Source organism: Typopeltis vanoorti, chromosome 16 (genome assembly GCF_054136105.1).
Source record: "Typopeltis vanoorti isolate ZY-2024b chromosome 16, IOZ_Tvanoo_1.0, whole genome shotgun sequence".
Taxonomy (NCBI): Eukaryota; Metazoa; Arthropoda; class Arachnida; order Uropygi; family Thelyphonidae; genus Typopeltis; species Typopeltis vanoorti.
Genome location: NC_143564.1, coordinates 40,721,774 through 40,741,615, shown reverse-complemented (window position 1 = coordinate 40,741,615; position 19,842 = coordinate 40,721,774). Strand labels below are relative to the sequence as shown.

The 19,842-nt window shown below is 35.0% G+C and overlaps 1 protein-coding gene across 6 annotated transcripts in view; it reads left to right on the top strand.

Moving 5' to 3' along the window:
• The window catches only part of Tmem131 (Transmembrane protein 131), a 704,637-nt gene that overhangs the window by 357,035 nt on the left and 327,760 nt on the right, over window positions 1-19,842 (top strand). For all 6 annotated transcript variants that reach the window (XM_090406393.1, XM_090406392.1, XM_090406391.1 and 3 more), the window contains 2 exons: window positions 5,204-5,323; window positions 7,396-7,500. In XM_090406393.1, coding sequence (XP_090262519.1) covers window positions 5,204-5,323; window positions 7,396-7,500 — 225 coding nt within the window. The remainder of the gene's footprint in view (window positions 1-5,203; window positions 5,324-7,395; window positions 7,501-19,842) is intronic.

Below are 19,842 nucleotides of genomic sequence, written 5' to 3'. Positions count from 1 at the left end.
CAGTGAGATGGATGGATGGTGTGTCTGAAGTGACTGATCTTCAGAGAGTTGAAGCCTCCAGAAAAGCATACAACAGAATCACCTGGCAAAGACTGGTGTGGCACATCACCATGCAACTGAGCAACCGTACAGCATCTGATGATGTCCAATGAATAGATGTATGGATCTCACTTAACATATCTGGCATCCAAAAAAATTAGGATTTTTCTTTTGCTCAAGGTGTTACCTTATCTCTTAACATCTTGAAAAATTAGTTTCTCTTTTTATTCAAAGTCTTACTTCACTCCTTAGCAACTATTAATCCTATACTGTTTACATATTTGGGATAGTGCCCCTAAGAGCTTCTTAAAATTATCATCTCCCATACTGTCTATCAATATAGAAGAGAAGAGGTTAGGCTAATTAATGACCTATCTCTCACAAGTATTCACTCCATGTACTCGCACACAAGCACACAGTTTCTTTTGCTTGCATCTCCCACAAATACTTCTTTGGCTCATGTTCATGTAAATTGGCATCAATAATCTCTCCACCCTCTGTTAAATCCTTTGAAACACATTAATAGTTCATCTCCAAACCATAAAACAAACTATTCCTCATTCCAGCTTTGCAGGACGGAAAACCCCAGAATAAACTGGGGGAAAAAACCCTGCTGTCCACACCCAAGGCTGGCTAACTTGGCTATGGCTGAGGAAGATCCTTCAGTTCCTCACGTCACCGACGGGAATCGGAACTAGGACACCCTTCCCCAAGCATATGGTTGCGAAGCACACAGCCACTAGCTATCTGCATGGACAATTAATTAGTTACACAATGGAATTGTTTAAGAGACAGAAACCAACGGAACACAAGCTAAAAAAATTGAATAAATGGAAATGGAATGGCCTCCCATCTATGTTTCTCATGGAATGCAATCCGCAGCTCTTCAAACTAAATGTAAATAAGTTTCTTCTTGCCCATCCATTGTACTAATGTACTATAGTACCCAATCTCTCATGTATAGGATTATCGTTTTTAAAAAAATAAAAGTTTTGAAAGTTTGTTATAAAATTAAATTTTTAAATAGGAAATTAAAATAAACTGAATACAATCAATTCTTATACATTACATATGTAATTGCATTTACGTACATTACTTATTTTCTTAGATCATATCAGTCACAGAACATAATCATAATGGTGATTATTCCATTTGTTTATCCTGTGTTGATGTTCCTCTAGTTTTTGACTCAAACCATCATATTCGAGAAATGTTGACGTGTATTCTGTTTCGGTGAGCAGCATTTCTTTTTGTCACAAGTCCATGTTCTCTATATCTTCACAAGTTATATCTATCACAGATAACATTTCCATTTATTCAATTTTTTTAGCTTGTGTTCCGTTGGTTTCTGTCTCTTAAACAATTCCATTGTGTAACTAATTAATTGTCCATGCATATAGCTAGTGGCGGTGTGCTTCGCAACCATATGCTTGGGGAAGGGTGTCCTAGTTCCGATTCCCGTCGGTGACGTGAGGAGCTGAAGGATCTTCCTCAGCCATAGCCAAGTTAGGCAGCCTTGGGTGTGGACAGCAGGTTTTTTTTCCCCAGTTTATTCTGGGGTTTTCCATCCTGCAAAGCTGGCAAACTGGTCTTGCCTTGTTAACTAAATGACCTGTCGTAGCGTTGAGAACTCAATGCAACGACATAGGATACACCAGGGGGTAGGGCTTGACCACCTTATCCTGTGAACGGTTTGAGGTCCGATGATTAATAGACCCTCAACACCGCAAGGTAAAAGAGGGAAAAGGAAAATGAGATGAGAACTAGTTAATTGTAAAATTAACAAAATATTTTGAAAAAAAAAAAAATGTAATATTGAATACTTTTGAGTAGAATGACTAATATGTATATGCTGGCCCTCGCATCTTTACATTTTCTGTTTGCACTAAATGTCACTTCATATTGATGTTCAACCTCACATTCAGTCCCCTTCTGAAAATTTTTGATTTAGCTGTACTCTTAGCTTCCTCTGTTCATCAACAAAAATAAATAAATGGCATGTTTTTTACCAACCAGATTTTTGTACAGAAAGCCCTGCAGAATCAGTTTGCTTCTTATTGCATTTTCTGATTCGCTTCCTGTTTTATTGTGATGTGGGTTTGAAGCATACCTTCAAATTCAGGTAATTACTACTTTTTGCAGGTCTGCAATGCTGTGAGGCCTAGAATTTCCAAAGAAATGAAACAGCATTTAGTTAACATAATAGAAATCATTACTCGAGCATCTTCAAAGACCGAATTATTTTGTGTACTCTTTTAGTATTTACTCATCTTGAGTGTCCTAATTATTCTTTCCACCTAACTGCTTTTAACAATCCTGGATGCTTGCTTGCTTCTAAGGTTTTACAAATTGTTATGTGAGTTCCAAATCAAAGCATGCTTAGCTTGCTAAACTTTTTGGGTTCAGAAAATAGTGTGAATAAATATACAGTATGGCAGAAAAAAATACAGTACTGAATAACTACAGTGATATATGTTATGTACAAAGAAACGTATGTTTGCAAAGACATATATGTTTACACATGATTACATACTTCCATAACTATCAGTGGAATCTTGGTTGAATAAAACACTAATGATGGTAGATTACGTGCTTGAAATGGTCACCTTGTTTTTCAAGACAGGTTTTGTAGTGCATGCAAAGGTTCTCTGTCATCCTGGAGAACAAGAGTTAGGACATCTGCTGGACATACTGTGTGATTTTATTCCTTAATTCATCAAGGTTTGAAGGTGGGTCTTGGTGGAATTCCTTCAACATACCCCAAACGTAGGCATCAAGTGATGTAAGATCAGGAGAACGTGAAGGGTACGATAATTCTGTTAACTGCAAAATGAGCCTCTCGGGAAGTGTTCTGATAAATAGGCTCTAGAACCATGTGATGTGTGACAGGTTGTTCTGTCCTGTTGGAATACCAGTGTAAGGAATGGAATGTTTTCTGCATGGCACATCCTCTGCAAATCCTGGGTGAACGGAACCAACACATTCTTGATGGTGCATTTGCTGTTCATGGTCACTGTTACACTACCCTCTTCAGTGAAGTAGGGCCCAGTTATGCCATGACCAAAAACTGCACACCATGTGGTGACTTCCTTGCTATGGAGAGGTTTCGCTTTGATAAATTCTGGTGTCGAGAAACCAAGAAACCTGTAGGTGTGTCTGTTTGCATGACCACTTAGATGGAAATTTGCTTCATCCGATAACCAGACGTTATGGGGGGGAGGACGGATCTTCATAGACATTGGCCAGCATGAGTGCACAGTATTCCTGCTGTGCAGCATAATCTGTTGCCATTAAACACTGACCCACCTGAATAACTTATGAAAAGTCACCCAGCTCCTTAAGAATTCTCTGTAAAGACCGCCTCAGTAACCCAAGTTTTGCCACTATTTGGTGTTGACTGCATTTCATAGGTTGTAACACTTCCTGCAGCATACACCTGTGATTCTCATTTGTGTTAACAGTTCGTGGTTCCCCTGAATGCCCTTAGCATTGTGGTAGAACACTTCCAATATGTTGGATCCTCTCAATTAAGGCAGTGATGACACATTTACAGAAATGACAAAAAAAAAAAAAAACTGCTCTCAAACATGTCGTAGGCTTGGACCATTTGCTCAACCAACTCTGTATGAAGGAAAATAATGTTCAACAATAAATGTCTTTTCTTCAAATGTTAACAGCATTGCTACAGCTGAATGTAATGGGATAGACTATGTGCTCTTCTATTAATGTTCATGCTGTTAATGTCATATTTTATACAGCGTGTACTGAAGGGGATGTTGAAGTTCAGTTTTTTTTTTTTTTTTAGAAACCCTAAATTGCAGTTCTATGCTCTTATCTCACTGGTGACAAAAACACCACTATGTAGATGCACATAGCGTAATTCCAAAGTTTTTAGAAGTTCAAAAATTTCTAAGACAGGAAAATTCGAGGTGGGATCATGGAATTATTGCTGTTTAATCTGTCTGTCATCGTCATAATGTATTATTACCACCCACCTGCAATGGCTTACTCGTGTTTTAGCATTACTTTTGTTTAGTGCTACCCATATGTTTTAGTTTAGAAGAGCAGTTTCATCATCAATATCTGATGTGTGCCCCAAGGATTGTACAGGATATTGCGCTAGTACTACATAATTAAATTTGTTTTTACTGTCAGCACTTTTCCTTCAGATCAGTATGTTATGAGGAGCAATGCATGTGTATTAAATTTTGTTTGCTTAAAACTTAGCAAAAACAAGTGTGGAAACTTGAAATCCTGAAGTTTAGAATCTGTGGTTCAGAATAGTTCGTTAAAAGAGAAGAATGTGTTTGCTGGGTAACAGTATATTTTTTTTGGTTTCTAGTTTTAAAATTTAAGATAAAACCCAGCAGACTTACTTTCATGATTAAAGACCAGAAGACCTCAATATTGTGTTAATTGATCAAATAAATTATTTTTATTTATTTTTATGTGAATTTCACTCACAAAGGGTGTAAACCTATAGTACACATTGATGTCATGGACATGCTAAAGGTTACCTTTTACACAATACCTTTTTATGCTACTTCAGGTTTCATACCCTAGGCATTGAAAATCATCTGTCATCTAAAGATGTGCATAAACATTCATGTAAGACTGTGTTTAAATTGTGTAGGTTGGTGAGCAACAACATTAATTAATCTGCCAGTAGGATGATAATCTTCTTGCTGAAGATTCAGATTCATTACTTTATCTTCTCATAGAAGATAAGAAAATATACTGTTAAATATTTTTTCAGTGGGCAGAAGATAATTTATACGCTGACTTCCTGAAGTTTGAAGATTCTTCTGAAAGGAATGAGATATTTAACGATAATTTCAATTAAAGAAAATGCAAAGCAAGATCTCAGTACCATCCCATAAGAAGACTTTGTATCTTTCTTCAGGAGGTGGAACAGTCACTAGAACAGTTAATACATGTATGACTTGAACTACTTCAAAGGTGATAGCAAATGTTAAGAAGTGGGTTCTCCTTTGGACTTTCTGTGATCTCTTGGATCACCATTTTGTGTTGTGTGTAAAATTGTTAATATATACTGTGTGTGTGTGTGTGTGTGTGTGTGTTATAAAGTAAAAAGAATATAAAGTGAGATATGCTTTTTTTTTTTTTTTGTAATATTACTTTAATTTTACATTTTTGTTTTCAGGTAAATCTTAAACATTGGGGATCTAGTATGACCAAGACATATGTAGTATTAGTTGGAATAGATAAAGGAAATGCTAGTACACTAGCATGGAGGCATAATTTTTCAGGCATGGCAAAAAGTGTAAGTGTTATTTTTGCATTCAATTTTAGGTGTTGAATTTAATATATAGAGATAACTGCATTGCAACATATATCCCTTCTGCACTGATAACTACTCAAAATTGTTTCAAAAAAATATTTTCACTATATACTCACATATACATGAGAAATTAGAATATCTAAGAGTTCAGTATTCCTTCTACTTTTCTCCAAATCAATAAAAACATGAGTAGGAGTTGGCCAGTACTTATATATAGTAGAATTCAAAATCTACTGTACCACTATCTTTACATTGTCTTTTATCCTTTTACTTCCATCTTTTGGACTGTTCTTCTCCTTCAATTTTTCTTAGTTTGCAGCTGCCCCAAAATAAAACTGGACCTTATTCTCACTGCTGGCATATATGCTGAAATAATTTTAACATATGAACATATCATAATAGTTGATCTTATAACCAAGGCCATTACAACTAGCTTCTTTATGCTTTTTTATATGACATGGTTTTCTGCATGATTTCCATGTTGAGCTCTAGGCACTGTTAATGTTTCAAAAAAAAAAAATAATAATAATAATAATAAAATTAATGTACAAATGAATTATTATAACATGGTACCTTCATAGAGTCCACTTATACATGAAATAAAAGTATTTTCATCAAAGATGTTATGGTTTATTGAATTATTTCCATACTAAATTTGAAGGACTTGCTGGATTCAGTCATCAACATCATTTCCAGTTGGGAAATGAGTGATGGCTTTCTACTTTGTTTGAGAAAGGAAAGCAGGACACGTCAAATACAATTGCCCATGGCAAGTCAGTTTTGCCAGTTTGCAAGTAGCCAGAGACTCGAAAAAGGAGTATGTTTTTTTATTTAATAAAAAATAACTTTCTCTTATGAACAAAGTCCTTTTTTAATGTCTTAAAGGAAGACATTAAAAGTACAAAAAAGTTCATTTGAGTAACAAAAATTAATTTAACAAATTATATTATCCAAAAAAATCAGTGTTATTTTTACTGTTCTTCCTTGTTTGTTTATTTATTAACTTCTCCTTATTCGAATGGTTCTTACACAAAACAAAAGACGTCTGTAACACGTCTTTAGTTTTTGCACCAAAATTGATTTTGACGTATCGCAGATGTTACGAAGTTCGCGTCAATTTCAAACAAATTTAGAGCCAACTTTAAAAATAATTTATGTCAAAGGGCTAACTTTGTACAAGCTCAGAATATTGTTGTTGCTTTTGGGCTAGTCACCAAAACTTCCTCAAAATTCTTGATAGTATTCAGAAATGAATGTTTTAGCTAATTGATGATCTCACTCTTTCTGTCAGCTTCATTTGCTATCTTTCAGACAGTCTGATTTTACCCCTCATCTTTTTCCCTTATGGATTACTTTCATGGATGCTTTTTCACTGAACTAACATTATCATTCCTCTGCTTTCTACCAAGCCTGTTAAACATAAGCAGCAACTTCCCAGCATCCTTCTAGATCAGCTGTAAATAAACCCTCTGAACTTGCTTCTTCGCTCCCTTTTTTGTTCCATCTGTCTCAGTTCTCTGTAATAGCTTCTTCCAACCTCCAGCTCCTACCTACACACAATACTAATGTACCATAGAGTCTGCAATTTCTCCTGTTTGAGAACTGTTGTATAAAAATATTTACCAGTATAATCGGCTACTTCATTCCAAATAACTTATGATGCATTAAAGGACAGAGATATTGTTCAGAATTGCACCAAATCAACTAAGTTATGAAGTCAGTGTTGTATTATTCCTGTTAATTGTGTGTTCATTTGGCCATTTTTTCCAAACCAAGGGCATCATCAATACCAGCTGAGCTATGAAGATGTAAAGGATAAAAGTCTGTTAGCATAAATGGGCAAATTTTAAGACATTACAAAGAGTTGAACAAAAGCTTTCAGCTATATAAGTATCCCTGGCTTAAGTGCTTAGATTTCCAAAGTTGTCAATTGAATTTATAAAATTATATGTTATTTTTTTTTATAGCTACACACCTTATAAATTATTGCTCTAAAATATGTGACATAACATTTTAATTATTGTGATGACATAAATTTATTTTGTCTTTTATAGCTTATTTTAAAGCCACACCATTATGCAATATTTAGAATTGGTGTAACAGCACCTAGCTATGAAAGATTGTTCATGGGAGAAGCTTTTGTGGAAACCCAGTATGAAGTGAGAATTTTTTTAACAAAATCAGTTGTAATATATATCTTTGTTTCTAAACTTTATGTAGCCATATACAATTTATGTGCATTTAAAACTTAGAAGGGAGGGGGAGTGTTCCTCCTGAAACAGAATTGTAGAAAACTTATAATTGAAATTAAATATCTTCTGTCCCCTAGGAAGACAATCCCACAATTTGGGTAATAGTTGGTATTGAAATCAGTTTTTAGTGATAAGGAGCCAAAAAGGGCTGCAAGGTTGTTAGAGTTAACAGAGCATAAAAATAGCAAATGAAGCTGCAAAGTGAGGTAAGGAAATCTTGAGCCAGAGCAGATCAAAAAGCAGGGATTCCAGGTTGGATAGCCTTTGCAAAGAATATCAGATTTTACACAAGCACATGTTCTTCCCTTTTTGTGAAATGCATCATTGAGGATGTAGTTGGGACAATTGAGGCTATTGTCGAAGAAGATGCCAATTGGGGTTCTGTTAGGAAAACGAGAAAAACAGATGTTGATGTCTGTAAATAGAAGTGTACAACTGATGTTTGTATTGATGCCTTGAATGTTGGTGAAATGCATGTAGAAGCATTTTTTTGTTGGAAGAAATGTTGTTATTTGGGGGAGGTTGACTTTTTTTGTGTGTGTTGGGGGGGGGGTATATCTGCAGTTAAAATACTAGCATTTGTATTATTGTCTTTTATGCTAGTTGTTGATCCAGGAAACAAAGAGCAAAGGAATGCAGCTGCTGGGGGTGTGGAACTTGTGTAGATAACTCACACACAGGGAATGCCCAGACTCCAGTCCAAGTGTGACCTTGGACAGTGTCCCCTACATACCACTAACTCTGCCTCCCTCCAAATATGGCCTGACAGGATTATTTGCCAGCCGATCAGGAAGCCTCCAACAAATGTTACTATCAGGTTCAGTCCTGTGCACTACCTGGTGTCCAGCTTGCAAAAAAATTTTCTGCTATAACCTCAAATGGAGCAAAAACTTCCTCCCTAGTTGAATAATGATGTGTTGAGCATGCCCTGCAAAGCAGTGCAGGTACTGCTTTGCAGGGTGTAGTTGCTAAATGCTAGAATTGACAATAGTAAAATTAATTCAGTCACCAATATCCATGGTGACTAACAGTTAATAGTAATGGAAGAAGACTCATTAATTATTTAGTGTATAATAATTTTAAAGTTACAAAAACATTATTTCTACACAAACATTGTTGTAATACATTTAGATGGCAAGAAGACATAAAGCATTTATGAATTCAGAAGTTTTGAATTGGAAACTCATCACTTTTGTTAATCTTACCAATTCGATTTCCTCAAGGGTCGTTGAGAATAATGAAGAGCAGAAACTAAAGCAGAGGATTGCTTCAAAGTCAGTTTCTTACAGACCCTAATATGAAGTGACTTTTATAGAGATTAAAAAATTAATAGAAAATATAGAAATCAGTGAACTTGTTCAAGAATTAGATATTTGTGGTATATTAAAATTAAGAGCATTTGCAGAGGTCTTAGACAGTGGATGAATCTTTCTATGATTACAGAAAATGTATTTATCAACTAGATCAATTGAAGATAAGATTGAGTATAATAAAAAGCCATAGGTAAAAAAAGAAGCAAGGAAAATACACAAAGAAAGCTGGGATATCTAATTTAGAGAGAGAGAGAGATTAAATAAAATTCATTCCAATAACTTATGAAATTTTAAATAATTTGAATCAAGAAATGAGAGAGAATGTAAGAATCAAAGTGATTGATAAATTGACATGTCTACAATATTTTCAGAGTTTATGGTCACATATTACAAAATAATTGGAATAGAGTTACAAAGATTATATCTGGATTATGGGATTTAGATTATGAGGACAGATTGTGTGTATTTAGATTACAGACTGGTTAAAAAGAGAAATAGGGGTGATATGATAGAGTTCTATAAACTTTTGAATGGGTGTTATAGAATATCATCTGACGAAATGTTTCTTTATATTCAAGGTGGGGATAGAACACGAGGTCATCCATGGAAGTTTGTTCGCAGTCAAGAAAGGGGTAAGAGCTAGGTTTTTCTCTCACATAACAGTGAGTGAGTGGAATAGTTTGCCTTTAGGAGTAATCAGTGCATCTAGTGGGAATTAATTTAAGGGAAGGGATGACAGCTGGTTTGGGCAATACATTGCCTCCCTCAATGAGTCCTTGACTTCCTGGATGTCTCAGATAATAATAATAAACACATCACAACCATTGCATCCTTGGCTTCTAAAAAAAACTAGGGTTTTTCTTTCACTCAAAACATTTCTTCACTTCTGAACAGCTGTTAACCTTATACAAAATCACAAATCTGCTCGGCTGTCAAATACTGCTCTCACATTTGCAGTGGGGGCCCTTAAGAGCTTCATCAAAATTCTGGACTCGATGCAGAAGAGGACAATTAGATTGACTAATAACCCATCTCTTACCAACTCGCTTCTTCCAATTTCGCACAGGCATTTGGTTTCTGCAATTAGTGTATGCTATAAATATTTCCACAGCAGATGTTCTTATGAAATAGCATCAATAATTCTGCCATTCAGTAGTAAGTTGGAACATGTCCAACATTTCTTCACAGTACACCTTGAAACCCACAGAACAAGTTTCTTTTCCTTCTTCTTCATCCTTGCTACTGCTGTATTGTAGAACATGTGTTTCCCGAGGAATACAATATACAGACTTTTAAATCAAATGTAAACAAGTTTTGCCTTTCCTAACCCACTACCCATACAGAGTACTAACATACTATAGGTTGATTAACTAACCTCTTGTGTATGGGCTCAACACAAAGATGATGTATATCCTGCAATAAATTTCTTTCTGTGGGACTGTATTGCTGCTGTTGTCAATGCTACTGTGGCAACTCACAGGACCATTGGAATAGTTTATGTTGTTATGTTAAAAATAAATTTCTATTAAAATAGCATTGGGAGGAGGTGACCGTAAGAGTTATATACATTGTTAAATTTTGGGAACCAGTTGATCTTTAAATATGAGTATATTGCTTGATCTTTCAAGGCATGAAGATTAAAGTTTTTAATGACAATTCCACACACAAATTGTAAAACTATTGCATGTATTATGATAATGTAGATAGACCAAGAGTTGGATAATATAGAAACTCAGCTTGAAAGCTGAAACATCCACTTTTCAAACCATTTCAGGACTCCATTAATTTCCCCTACCAGCCGGGACATATATATATGCATCCACCAAAACCTGAATATGACGAATACTCTATGTTGAAAGAACATGGATAAGAAGTGCAAGTCAGCCTTCATATCCATCACAAGGTGCGATATCCTTCACACTGAGGAGAACACTCAGCCCTCATTACCTTGCATTCATAGTTGCATTCAGTTTCCATAGCAAGAAATGCAGTTTCTTGCTGTATGCTTGGTAACTGGAATCTTAGTTATATTAGACTAAATACCTACAAATTATTTTGTATTTTTTTCTACTTTTATCATATAATTATAGTTTTTAATGCCAGTGCAAAATAAGAGATCCTTTCATACTTTACTTAAATATTGCATCATATTTTACTTAAATATTGCAATTCCAGGTAACACAGTTTACTCTTCTAAGTCAAGAAATCACAAAGTTGCAACTCTGCTACAGTTATAATGTCATTTTTATAATTATTTCAGATGGTTAGTTGATAAAAGTAGCAAGAAAGTAATCATGTGCATTTTCTTTTCAGAAGACAATGTAAGAAAGAACACTGTAAATTCATGCAATGAAACAGAAAATACAGGTAACCCTCATATAATGCAGTACTTATACAACGCGGTTTCGATATAACGTGGTCTACAATTTCTAGTAACCCTTTATTTATTTTTTTAATTTTTTTTCATATTTTTCACTGCGGGATTTAAAAATCAAATTTTATCTTCTTTAAATTTGTGTCTGCCCATATCGCACAAGTAGTTATAAGTATCAAATTTAGTTTTATTGTATCACTGAATAAGGTACTGTACAGAGGGCTTTTGCAGTCGGTGTCATTCTCAACAAATAGTGCAATTAGAAACTGAATAAAAAAGGCGCTAACTAAAAATCATATCTCCCCTCTCACAGAAACTATGCTGTATAGACTTAAGCAAAACCATATGTTGCACCGAAACACAGTATCTAACTAAAAACTATTGTTCAATTTTTCATTATGAAATAAGTGTTTTTTTATTGAATTTGAAATTCTCGATGTCATTATGACAGATCAAAGGCTAACTTAAAATAAAAGACTACCAAGAATTGAAACATGCCATATAATGAATGTGTGAGTTTGCCTGCCACCTCAAACGCAAACAAGAAGCCATAAAAGCGTTTGTGTGATTTGAGCCAGTCAGTAATGAGAAGTTCCATCGGAACGATAAATGACACCCTGTTGTGAATGTTTTTATGACAGTTTCAGATGTTATGGAATTCGATTGAAGAGAATTAGCATTTCAACTCAACACTTGTCGGTTGCTTTTGTCTTTGGGTCACACGATCTTTTGTTAATACCACACCAAAATGTCTTTATAGCTGCTGTCTTGTGTAAAACAAAATTCAGCTTGTACATATTGTAACAATTAAAAAAAAAAACTTGAATAATTTATAAGCATATAAAAGGATATCGCCTGTAAATCGTTGACATGCCAGCAAGATTCTCAGACGTGCCACCTTTGGTACAAGTGCCATAAGGTTTACTGTATAAAGTGTTTATTGTTGAAAATTGTCTTCGTTTTCTACTAGGAAAGCGCATTTAAAATCATAAGTGTGTTAATTCTCAAGCAGAGCAGTTTATTTTCTGGTGAGTTATATACATATATAATGCTTTTTTTTTTAATGTAAAAGTTTATTTTTATTGTAATGGCCACTAAAACTGCAACGAAAGGTAAAAAACCAACATTGAAGAGGAAATTCATTTCTCTCGAAGAAAAAATTAAAATCTTGGATCGGTTGAAAATTGGAGAAAAACCAGGAGTTGTTGCAAGGACTCTGAATTTAAATGAATCAACAATTCGAACAATCAAACAAAATGAACATAAAATCTGAGAAAGTGTTATTGCTGGGTCAACGGTAAGTGCAGAGCGCGTTGCTCGTGTTCGCGATATTCTAATAGAAAAAATGGAGAAATCTCTAATGATTTGGATAGAAGATTGCACTTAAGAGAAAATTCCTTTGGATGGACACCTTATTAAGGGAAACCTCTCGAAGTTTATAAATATTTAAAAGAACTTGATCAAGATTCTTCAGAAGAATTCTCTCAACATGGATTTTCTACCATTAAGGGTTGGTTCGAAAATTTTAAAAAGCTGTTTTCTTTGTATAATGTTAAAATCCAGGGAGAATCAGCATCAGCAGATGTTGAAGCTGCCCGGAAATACCCAGCAGAACTTTTAAAAATCATTAAAGAAGGTGGTTATAGTGCAGACCAGGTGTTCAATGCGGATGAATCTGGGTTATATTGGAAAAAAATGCCAAAACGCACCTATATTTCATAAAATAAAAGATCAGCTCCTGGATTCAAAGTTTCCAAAGATAGAATTACTCTACTGTTTTGTAGTAATGCATCAGGTGATTACATGACAAAACCAATGTTTATTAACTGAATCTGCAAATCCTCGTGCAATGAAAGGGCTTGACAAGTCCATTCTACCTGTTTATTGGTGGGCCAACAAAAAGGCATGGTTACAGCTAGCATGTTTGAAAATTGGTTTTTCAAGTATTTTGTACCCGATGTAGAAAGTTACACAAAGAAAAAGAATATGGACTACAAAATTCTACTAATTTTAGATAACACACCAGGCCACCCAACAAATTTAAGCCATCCAAATATTAAAAAAATTTTTTGTCGCCTAATACTACTTCACTTATTCAACCACTTGACCAAGGAATAATATCAACATTTAAGTCATATTATATTCGGCGAACATTTAAATTAATTTTGGAAAAAAATGGAATCCAATCCAAACATGACACTGCCTCAAGCGTGGAAAGAGTTTTCAATATTGAATTGTTTATTATAATATTAAATATTATTTCTCTGTCCATTAAGGAATTACAACCCTCTACGCTGAATGCTTGCTGGAAAAAAAAATGACCTGAAGCCGTAATGGAACAAAATTTCGTACCTCCAGTGGATGCCAAGCTATGTCGTATAATAAACGTCACGCACATTTTTGGTGGAGAGGGCTTTTGCGATATGGTTGAAAACGAAATTAGTGAATTAATTAATGGAGAAACAGATTTAAAAGAGGAAGAACTGATACAATTAATTGATGGCATTGAACCAAATGAAGGGGAAAGTTCTGCCAAAGATTCTGATTGTGATGAATCTTTTTAAAGAATTCAGTTTAAAGAAATTAGCAGAAGAATTGGACTTGGCAAGAAAGTTTGGAAGTTATTTTACGGATAATGATCCCTCATTGGAGCGATCGGGGAAAATTCACAAGACAGTTGGATATTAGCGCCATATTATGGAACTTAATAAAAAATTGCAACATAGTGGAAAGTAAAGTCTTATTACTGACTTCTTGATGACTAAACCAGCCGAAGTATGCAATGAGAATTATACAAATGATGTCCAAGAGATTTCAAGTGGTGACGACCTCCGGTCACTTAAAGAACATCTACGAAATGTTATTTCTGAACACTGTGATGACAATTAAAATATGTGCTTTATTTTATTGTGTCTAAAACATTTATGCATTATGTGAATGAAATTTATGTACTACTTCTTCTGCTTCTGCAGCTTCTCCCACTTATGTGGGGTCACTGTTGATGACGAGTCTCTTCCATATCCTCCTGTCTTGGGCTGTCACCACATCCACGTTCTTCATCCTCAAGTCCTCTTCTACCAGCTCCCTCCATCTCTTCTTTGGCCGCCTACGCTTCCTCCTTCCTTGCACATCCATCTGCATGACCCTTCTTTCCACATATTCATCCTCCCTCCTCATCATATGACCAAACCATCTCAACCTTGCCTCCTGTATCTTTGCTCCTAAGTTCGTAACTTTCACTGCTCCCCTCACATTTCTCAGATCATCCTTTCTGGTCACACCATACATCCACCTAAGCATTCTCATCTCTGCTACTCCCATCCTGCTGATGTTATTTTTCCTCAGGTCCACAGTTTCCATAGCACACGTCATAGCTGGCCTCACTACTGTCCTATAGATTTTGCCTTTCAGATTGATCGGCACCCTCTTATCGCATAACACTCCAGCCATCTCCCTCCAGTTCCTCCAACCTGCTTGTATCCTGCATCCCACTTCCTTCTCAGCCCCTCCATCTTCTTCCACTGTTGAACCTAAGTATCTAAAGTCCCTCACCTTCCTGATGACATTTCCTTCCAGCTCCAGATCTGTCTCCTGGCTGCCGCTCGCTGTGCAACATATATACTCTGTCTTACTTCTGCTCAGTCTCATACCTCTCTCTTCCAGTACTTTTCTCCATCTTTCCAGTTTAGTTCCCACTTCTCTTGAATCTGCACATATCAAGATGTCATCTGCATACAACATTGTCCAAGGCGCATCTTCTCTCACCTCCTCCATCACCACCTCCATCACAATATTAAACAGAAACGGACTTAATGCTGACCCTTGATGCAAGCCAACTGTTACTTGAAAACTTTCTTTCTGTCCCAGACAGGTTCAAACTCTTGTCTTCACATTTCTGTACATCTCCCGCACCAACCTGACATATTTCTCCGGTACCTTCTTCTCCCTCAGACACCTCCAGACTACTTGCCTTGGCACTCTATCGTATGTACAATTTGTAATTTTTAGAATTTTATACTACGTATTTGTCATAGTTTGTTTTCTTAACCTTACATGAATTACCTGAATTAAATAAAAATATTGTTTTTGTTGGATATGTCATTGTTGTTTATATAATTTAAAAAAAAAAAAAAAATGATTTCGTAACATAACCCTACTTTTTCTATGTGATCTATGTCTCGTATAACGTGATTTATATAATGCGGCATTTCTATGGAACCTAACATCCGCATTATACGAGGGTTACCTGTACTCCATGTTTTGCTTTTTATTATTGTTATTATCTGGTATTTTCTTGTGGTACTCAGAAAAATTCACTGCACATTTGAAAAATACGTTTACTGATAGTTTAGATAGGCAGTAGTTATACTTTTACTATGCAGCCTCCGTAGCTCAGTCTGTATAGACGAAGCCCTTTGGTCGGAAAGATCTTGGTTCGATTCCTGTCAGTAACGTGAGGAATCTTTATCTGGTCTCTTCCGATGAGAGGTGAATTAGCTGGTGTCATACGGAGGTAGGGTGTTTTTTTACCTGGAAAATTGGGTTTTAGTCCACCAGAACAGGCAAACCGGCCCCGTGAACACACATCTACAGATGTAGGACACTTCAGGTGGCATAAGGTTAACCACCTTATCCTTGAAAGTTGCAGTTGTGAAGTCCGAGGATACATGGACTTCACAACTGGAAGGAAGGGTTGTAGGTGCTTAAGTGCCTGTTAGGACCATTGATAGGATAGGATACTTTTCCTACTATTTTACACTGAAATGTATGAGCATGTTCCCCAAGTTATTTACTTTTTAACAATTGTCTTGCGAATGGTCTTGAAAATAAATTACCTGAAATATCTGCAGGTTAAATAGGTGGGTAACCCCCTCAAAAACGTTGAACAATTATGTTACACATATGCACCTTTTTTTTAAATTAAAATCCTTTTTATTTTTTTCACAAGATAATTGTATTAAGTAATTTATGATTTTTCAATAATAAAAGTGAAACTGTAATTATTATAAATTAAGAAATTATTTTGACATACTCTATATCAGCCTATAAAAGAAACATTAGTATTTCTGTTTAGGATGTCTGCTAATCAACAACTGAAAATGAACAAGACATTCCTAATGTATTCTGCACTACTTCTTTGAGGCTTTCTAGTGTGACTTCTAGGAAAGCATTCTCTCTCTTGTCTTTCTCAATAGCAGCGAGAGTAATCTAAGCTTTTAGCCTTTTCTTCCAGTTGAGAGGATTATTATCTAGTATTTCTAAGACATCGTTTATTTCAGAAACAACTAGCAGTAGTAAAATTAGTAATATTTGGAATTTTTTTAAGAAAAGAAAGCAAAAAAAAACGAACACTACTTCAATTTTTTTTTTTTTTTTTTTTTTTTTTTTTTTTGTGGCATGCATATAAAGCATTTTATATAGTGAAAATATAGCATAGTATTTCTAAAACTTAGAATAATTTCAGCCAAAACTCAACAGTTGATTGTAGATTGCAAAGAAATAGTCTGAACTTAGACTTAGATAGATACAACAATATTATTTCCTTATTTCTTTTGTCAAATGGTAAAATGAAGTAATAGATTTTAAATATGGTCTGTGAAAACTTTCACAGCATTAGAAAATTAATTTAGTAGTTATTTATAATTCAGTTCCAGAAGCAGAGAGAGATGGTGGGTGGGGGAGAATACACAATTGGAAATCTTCAAAATGAGCATAAATTTTGAATTAGTCTGTATAGAATATCTTTCATATATATTTTCACCATATCTAATAGGGCTGAGCACTGGATATTATAGGAATGTGCACCAAACTGAAAAAAAAAATGCATCTGTTGCAATTTCAAGCAAAAGGCAAATAAGTTTCTGCTGAAATATCATTGTATATAAATTTTTGATATTAAAAAGAAGTCTCACAATCAGAAAGTGAGTAATGCAATTTAATGTCATTTGTAGTTCATAAAACAGAAAAATGTGTTTCTAAAACTGAAGTGTGACAAACCATAATGGTATTTTGCAAGGAAAGAAAGCAAAAGTTCATATTTATTTCAATAAATGTTATTTAAAAAAAAAATTATAAATATTTAACATAACAATTTTCAGTGCAAATAAAAATGAAAGAACATAAATTGTCGTGTTCCATTGAAATTGAAGAATAAGAGACAGCAAATTTATTACTACTAAATAAATTCATTGCAAAGGCATATCTGTAGTCATTTCAGGATTGATTATTTATTTTTGCACATGTGAAATTCATTTTTATTTTTGGGAAGTGACAGAATAAATTGTGCAGCAAAAAGTTTAAATATAGGGCAGTGAAGGATATTCAAAGTAATTAACATAGTAGACTTTAAGTCAAGTGACATCAAATCATCTTTGGCATTCTACCATTGCAATTAACAGCAAAGGAGGGTAATTACCTGATAAAAGGTTGAATGCCAAAGATGCTTTGATCCATGAAAAATGCTTAGGTAGCCTTGACTGTTTCATCTACCTTGGCCGGTAGGGAAGTTCAACAGGATAGTTATCATTTCACACTAGGTGATGAAAATCATCTTCCACTTAAGTGAGTTTACATAGCATGGTTTCATATTATGGAATTTTTAAAAGGATATAATGTCAATTGCTTTATTAATTTTTTAATTTGATAATTCTTATATAATAAAATTTACATAATTGCAAATCAGAAAAAGGGATGGGAGATGAGTTAATAAAATGTCACACAACTCTGTGAATCATTCCAGGATAATATCTCCTTAAGAGTGCTGTGAAGAAAATGGAGAAGGAATCAAACTTTTACTGATGTTTAGTTCACGACTCTGAAATTCCTGAATTCCAAGAAATGGAAAAATTAAATTAAACTTGTTCATAGCCCGTGATATCATCACACCAGCAAAATATATTAAGGTTGATGATGTTAAATATAGCAGCTGTCGCTTTGCACCTTCTTAACTGATGAGTTGAAGAAAATCTTTCACAAATATCTTGCATTTACTATTGGAGAAAGGTGGTTTAATTGCATTTTAGAAGGTACTAGTAACATTTGTTATTGCCAGTATCGAACCTTGAGAAAAGATTTGCTGTAATATTTCTTTATTGAAAATCTGTGTGAACAAGGCTTCTCAGTAAATCAAAAAATCCAGAAGTTCATATTTGGATTTGCAAAAAGTGGATGCTAGTTTTGCTGGACAGTGTCTGTCCACTGAAATTCTTCTTATTATTATTATGCAACACCTCCAAGGAGTCCAAAGACTCATCGAGGGAGGGCATCTACCTGCAACTCTCCGTCTCAACCATGGCTACTTTCATCATCTACACCAATGGCATCTACCGCTGACCACCACCACTGGTATATTCATAGACAATCACAAACATCCATGCCCACAGCAGGATTCGAGCCAGCAGCCTTCTCAACTGATGAGTTGAAGAAAATCTTTCACAAATATCTTGCATTTACTATTGGAGAAAGGTAGTTTAATTGCATCTTAGAAGATATTAGAAGAGCAGATATGCTAACCACTCGGCCAACCAGGCCGGCATATCTGTAGCACAGTGTGGAAACTGACCATCTGTGATACTGTGATCACTTGAATTGTTCTCTTCTGAACAGTATCAAGAATTTTTAGAGAGGTTTTAGATGCTCCACTCCAAATATGAGAGCAATATTCCATGGTTTTGGAGACTTAGGATTTATATAGAATAAGTAACTGGTAGAGGAAAAGTAACTTCTTGAGTGAAAAGAGGTGCGAAGTTTTCTGGAAGCTGAGGATGTTATAAAAATGACATGAGTATACTAGGAAAGGCCAGGAGTAAGAGTCAGTCCAAGAAAAGAGATGTTGAGCATCATCATCAAAGGTAAGGGAGAAGAATCTGTCTTTTTTGCAACAAACAAGACAAAACTATATTTTGAAAGGGTTGGAGGTGACTAGGCTGTTATTGTTCCATTGAAGGATGACGTGAAGATCATTTTTATGTTGCACCACCCACGAAGATTATTTGCAAACCTATAGTGCTACCCATATACGGTACTAATGTACCTATAGGTTGATCAACCAACCTCTCGTGTATCGGCTCAGCATTTAAAAACAAAAAAAAAAAATATACATTTTGTACCATCGGTGGGCTAAGGATTTTTTTATATATATATTTGGTTCTTTATTAATTTTTTTTACATACTCTGGAAACCCTTCTCTAGAAACCAAAAATGGAACTTTTTCAAGCTTAGCCACTTCAGACCTCCAATAAGTGGGGAGGTGATCTCACACTGGGTGATGAAATTCATCTCTCTCTCTCACCTAAAGAAAATCTCAAACATCCATGCCTATGGTAGGATTAAAACCTACAGTCTGTTAAGTTGGAGGGTGGATACACTAACCACTGGGCCAACCAGGTTGGCTGTAGATGAACTTGAAGATGAGGTGTTTGATCACTACAAAGTTTGTCATATGAATAGGATGAGTGGAAAGTGCTATCATCAGCACAACTTTTAATAATTTTTGAATGAAAGTGGGTTCATATACCCACTTTCATTCAAAAATCATCCAAAGTACAACTCATATTTTCTTCA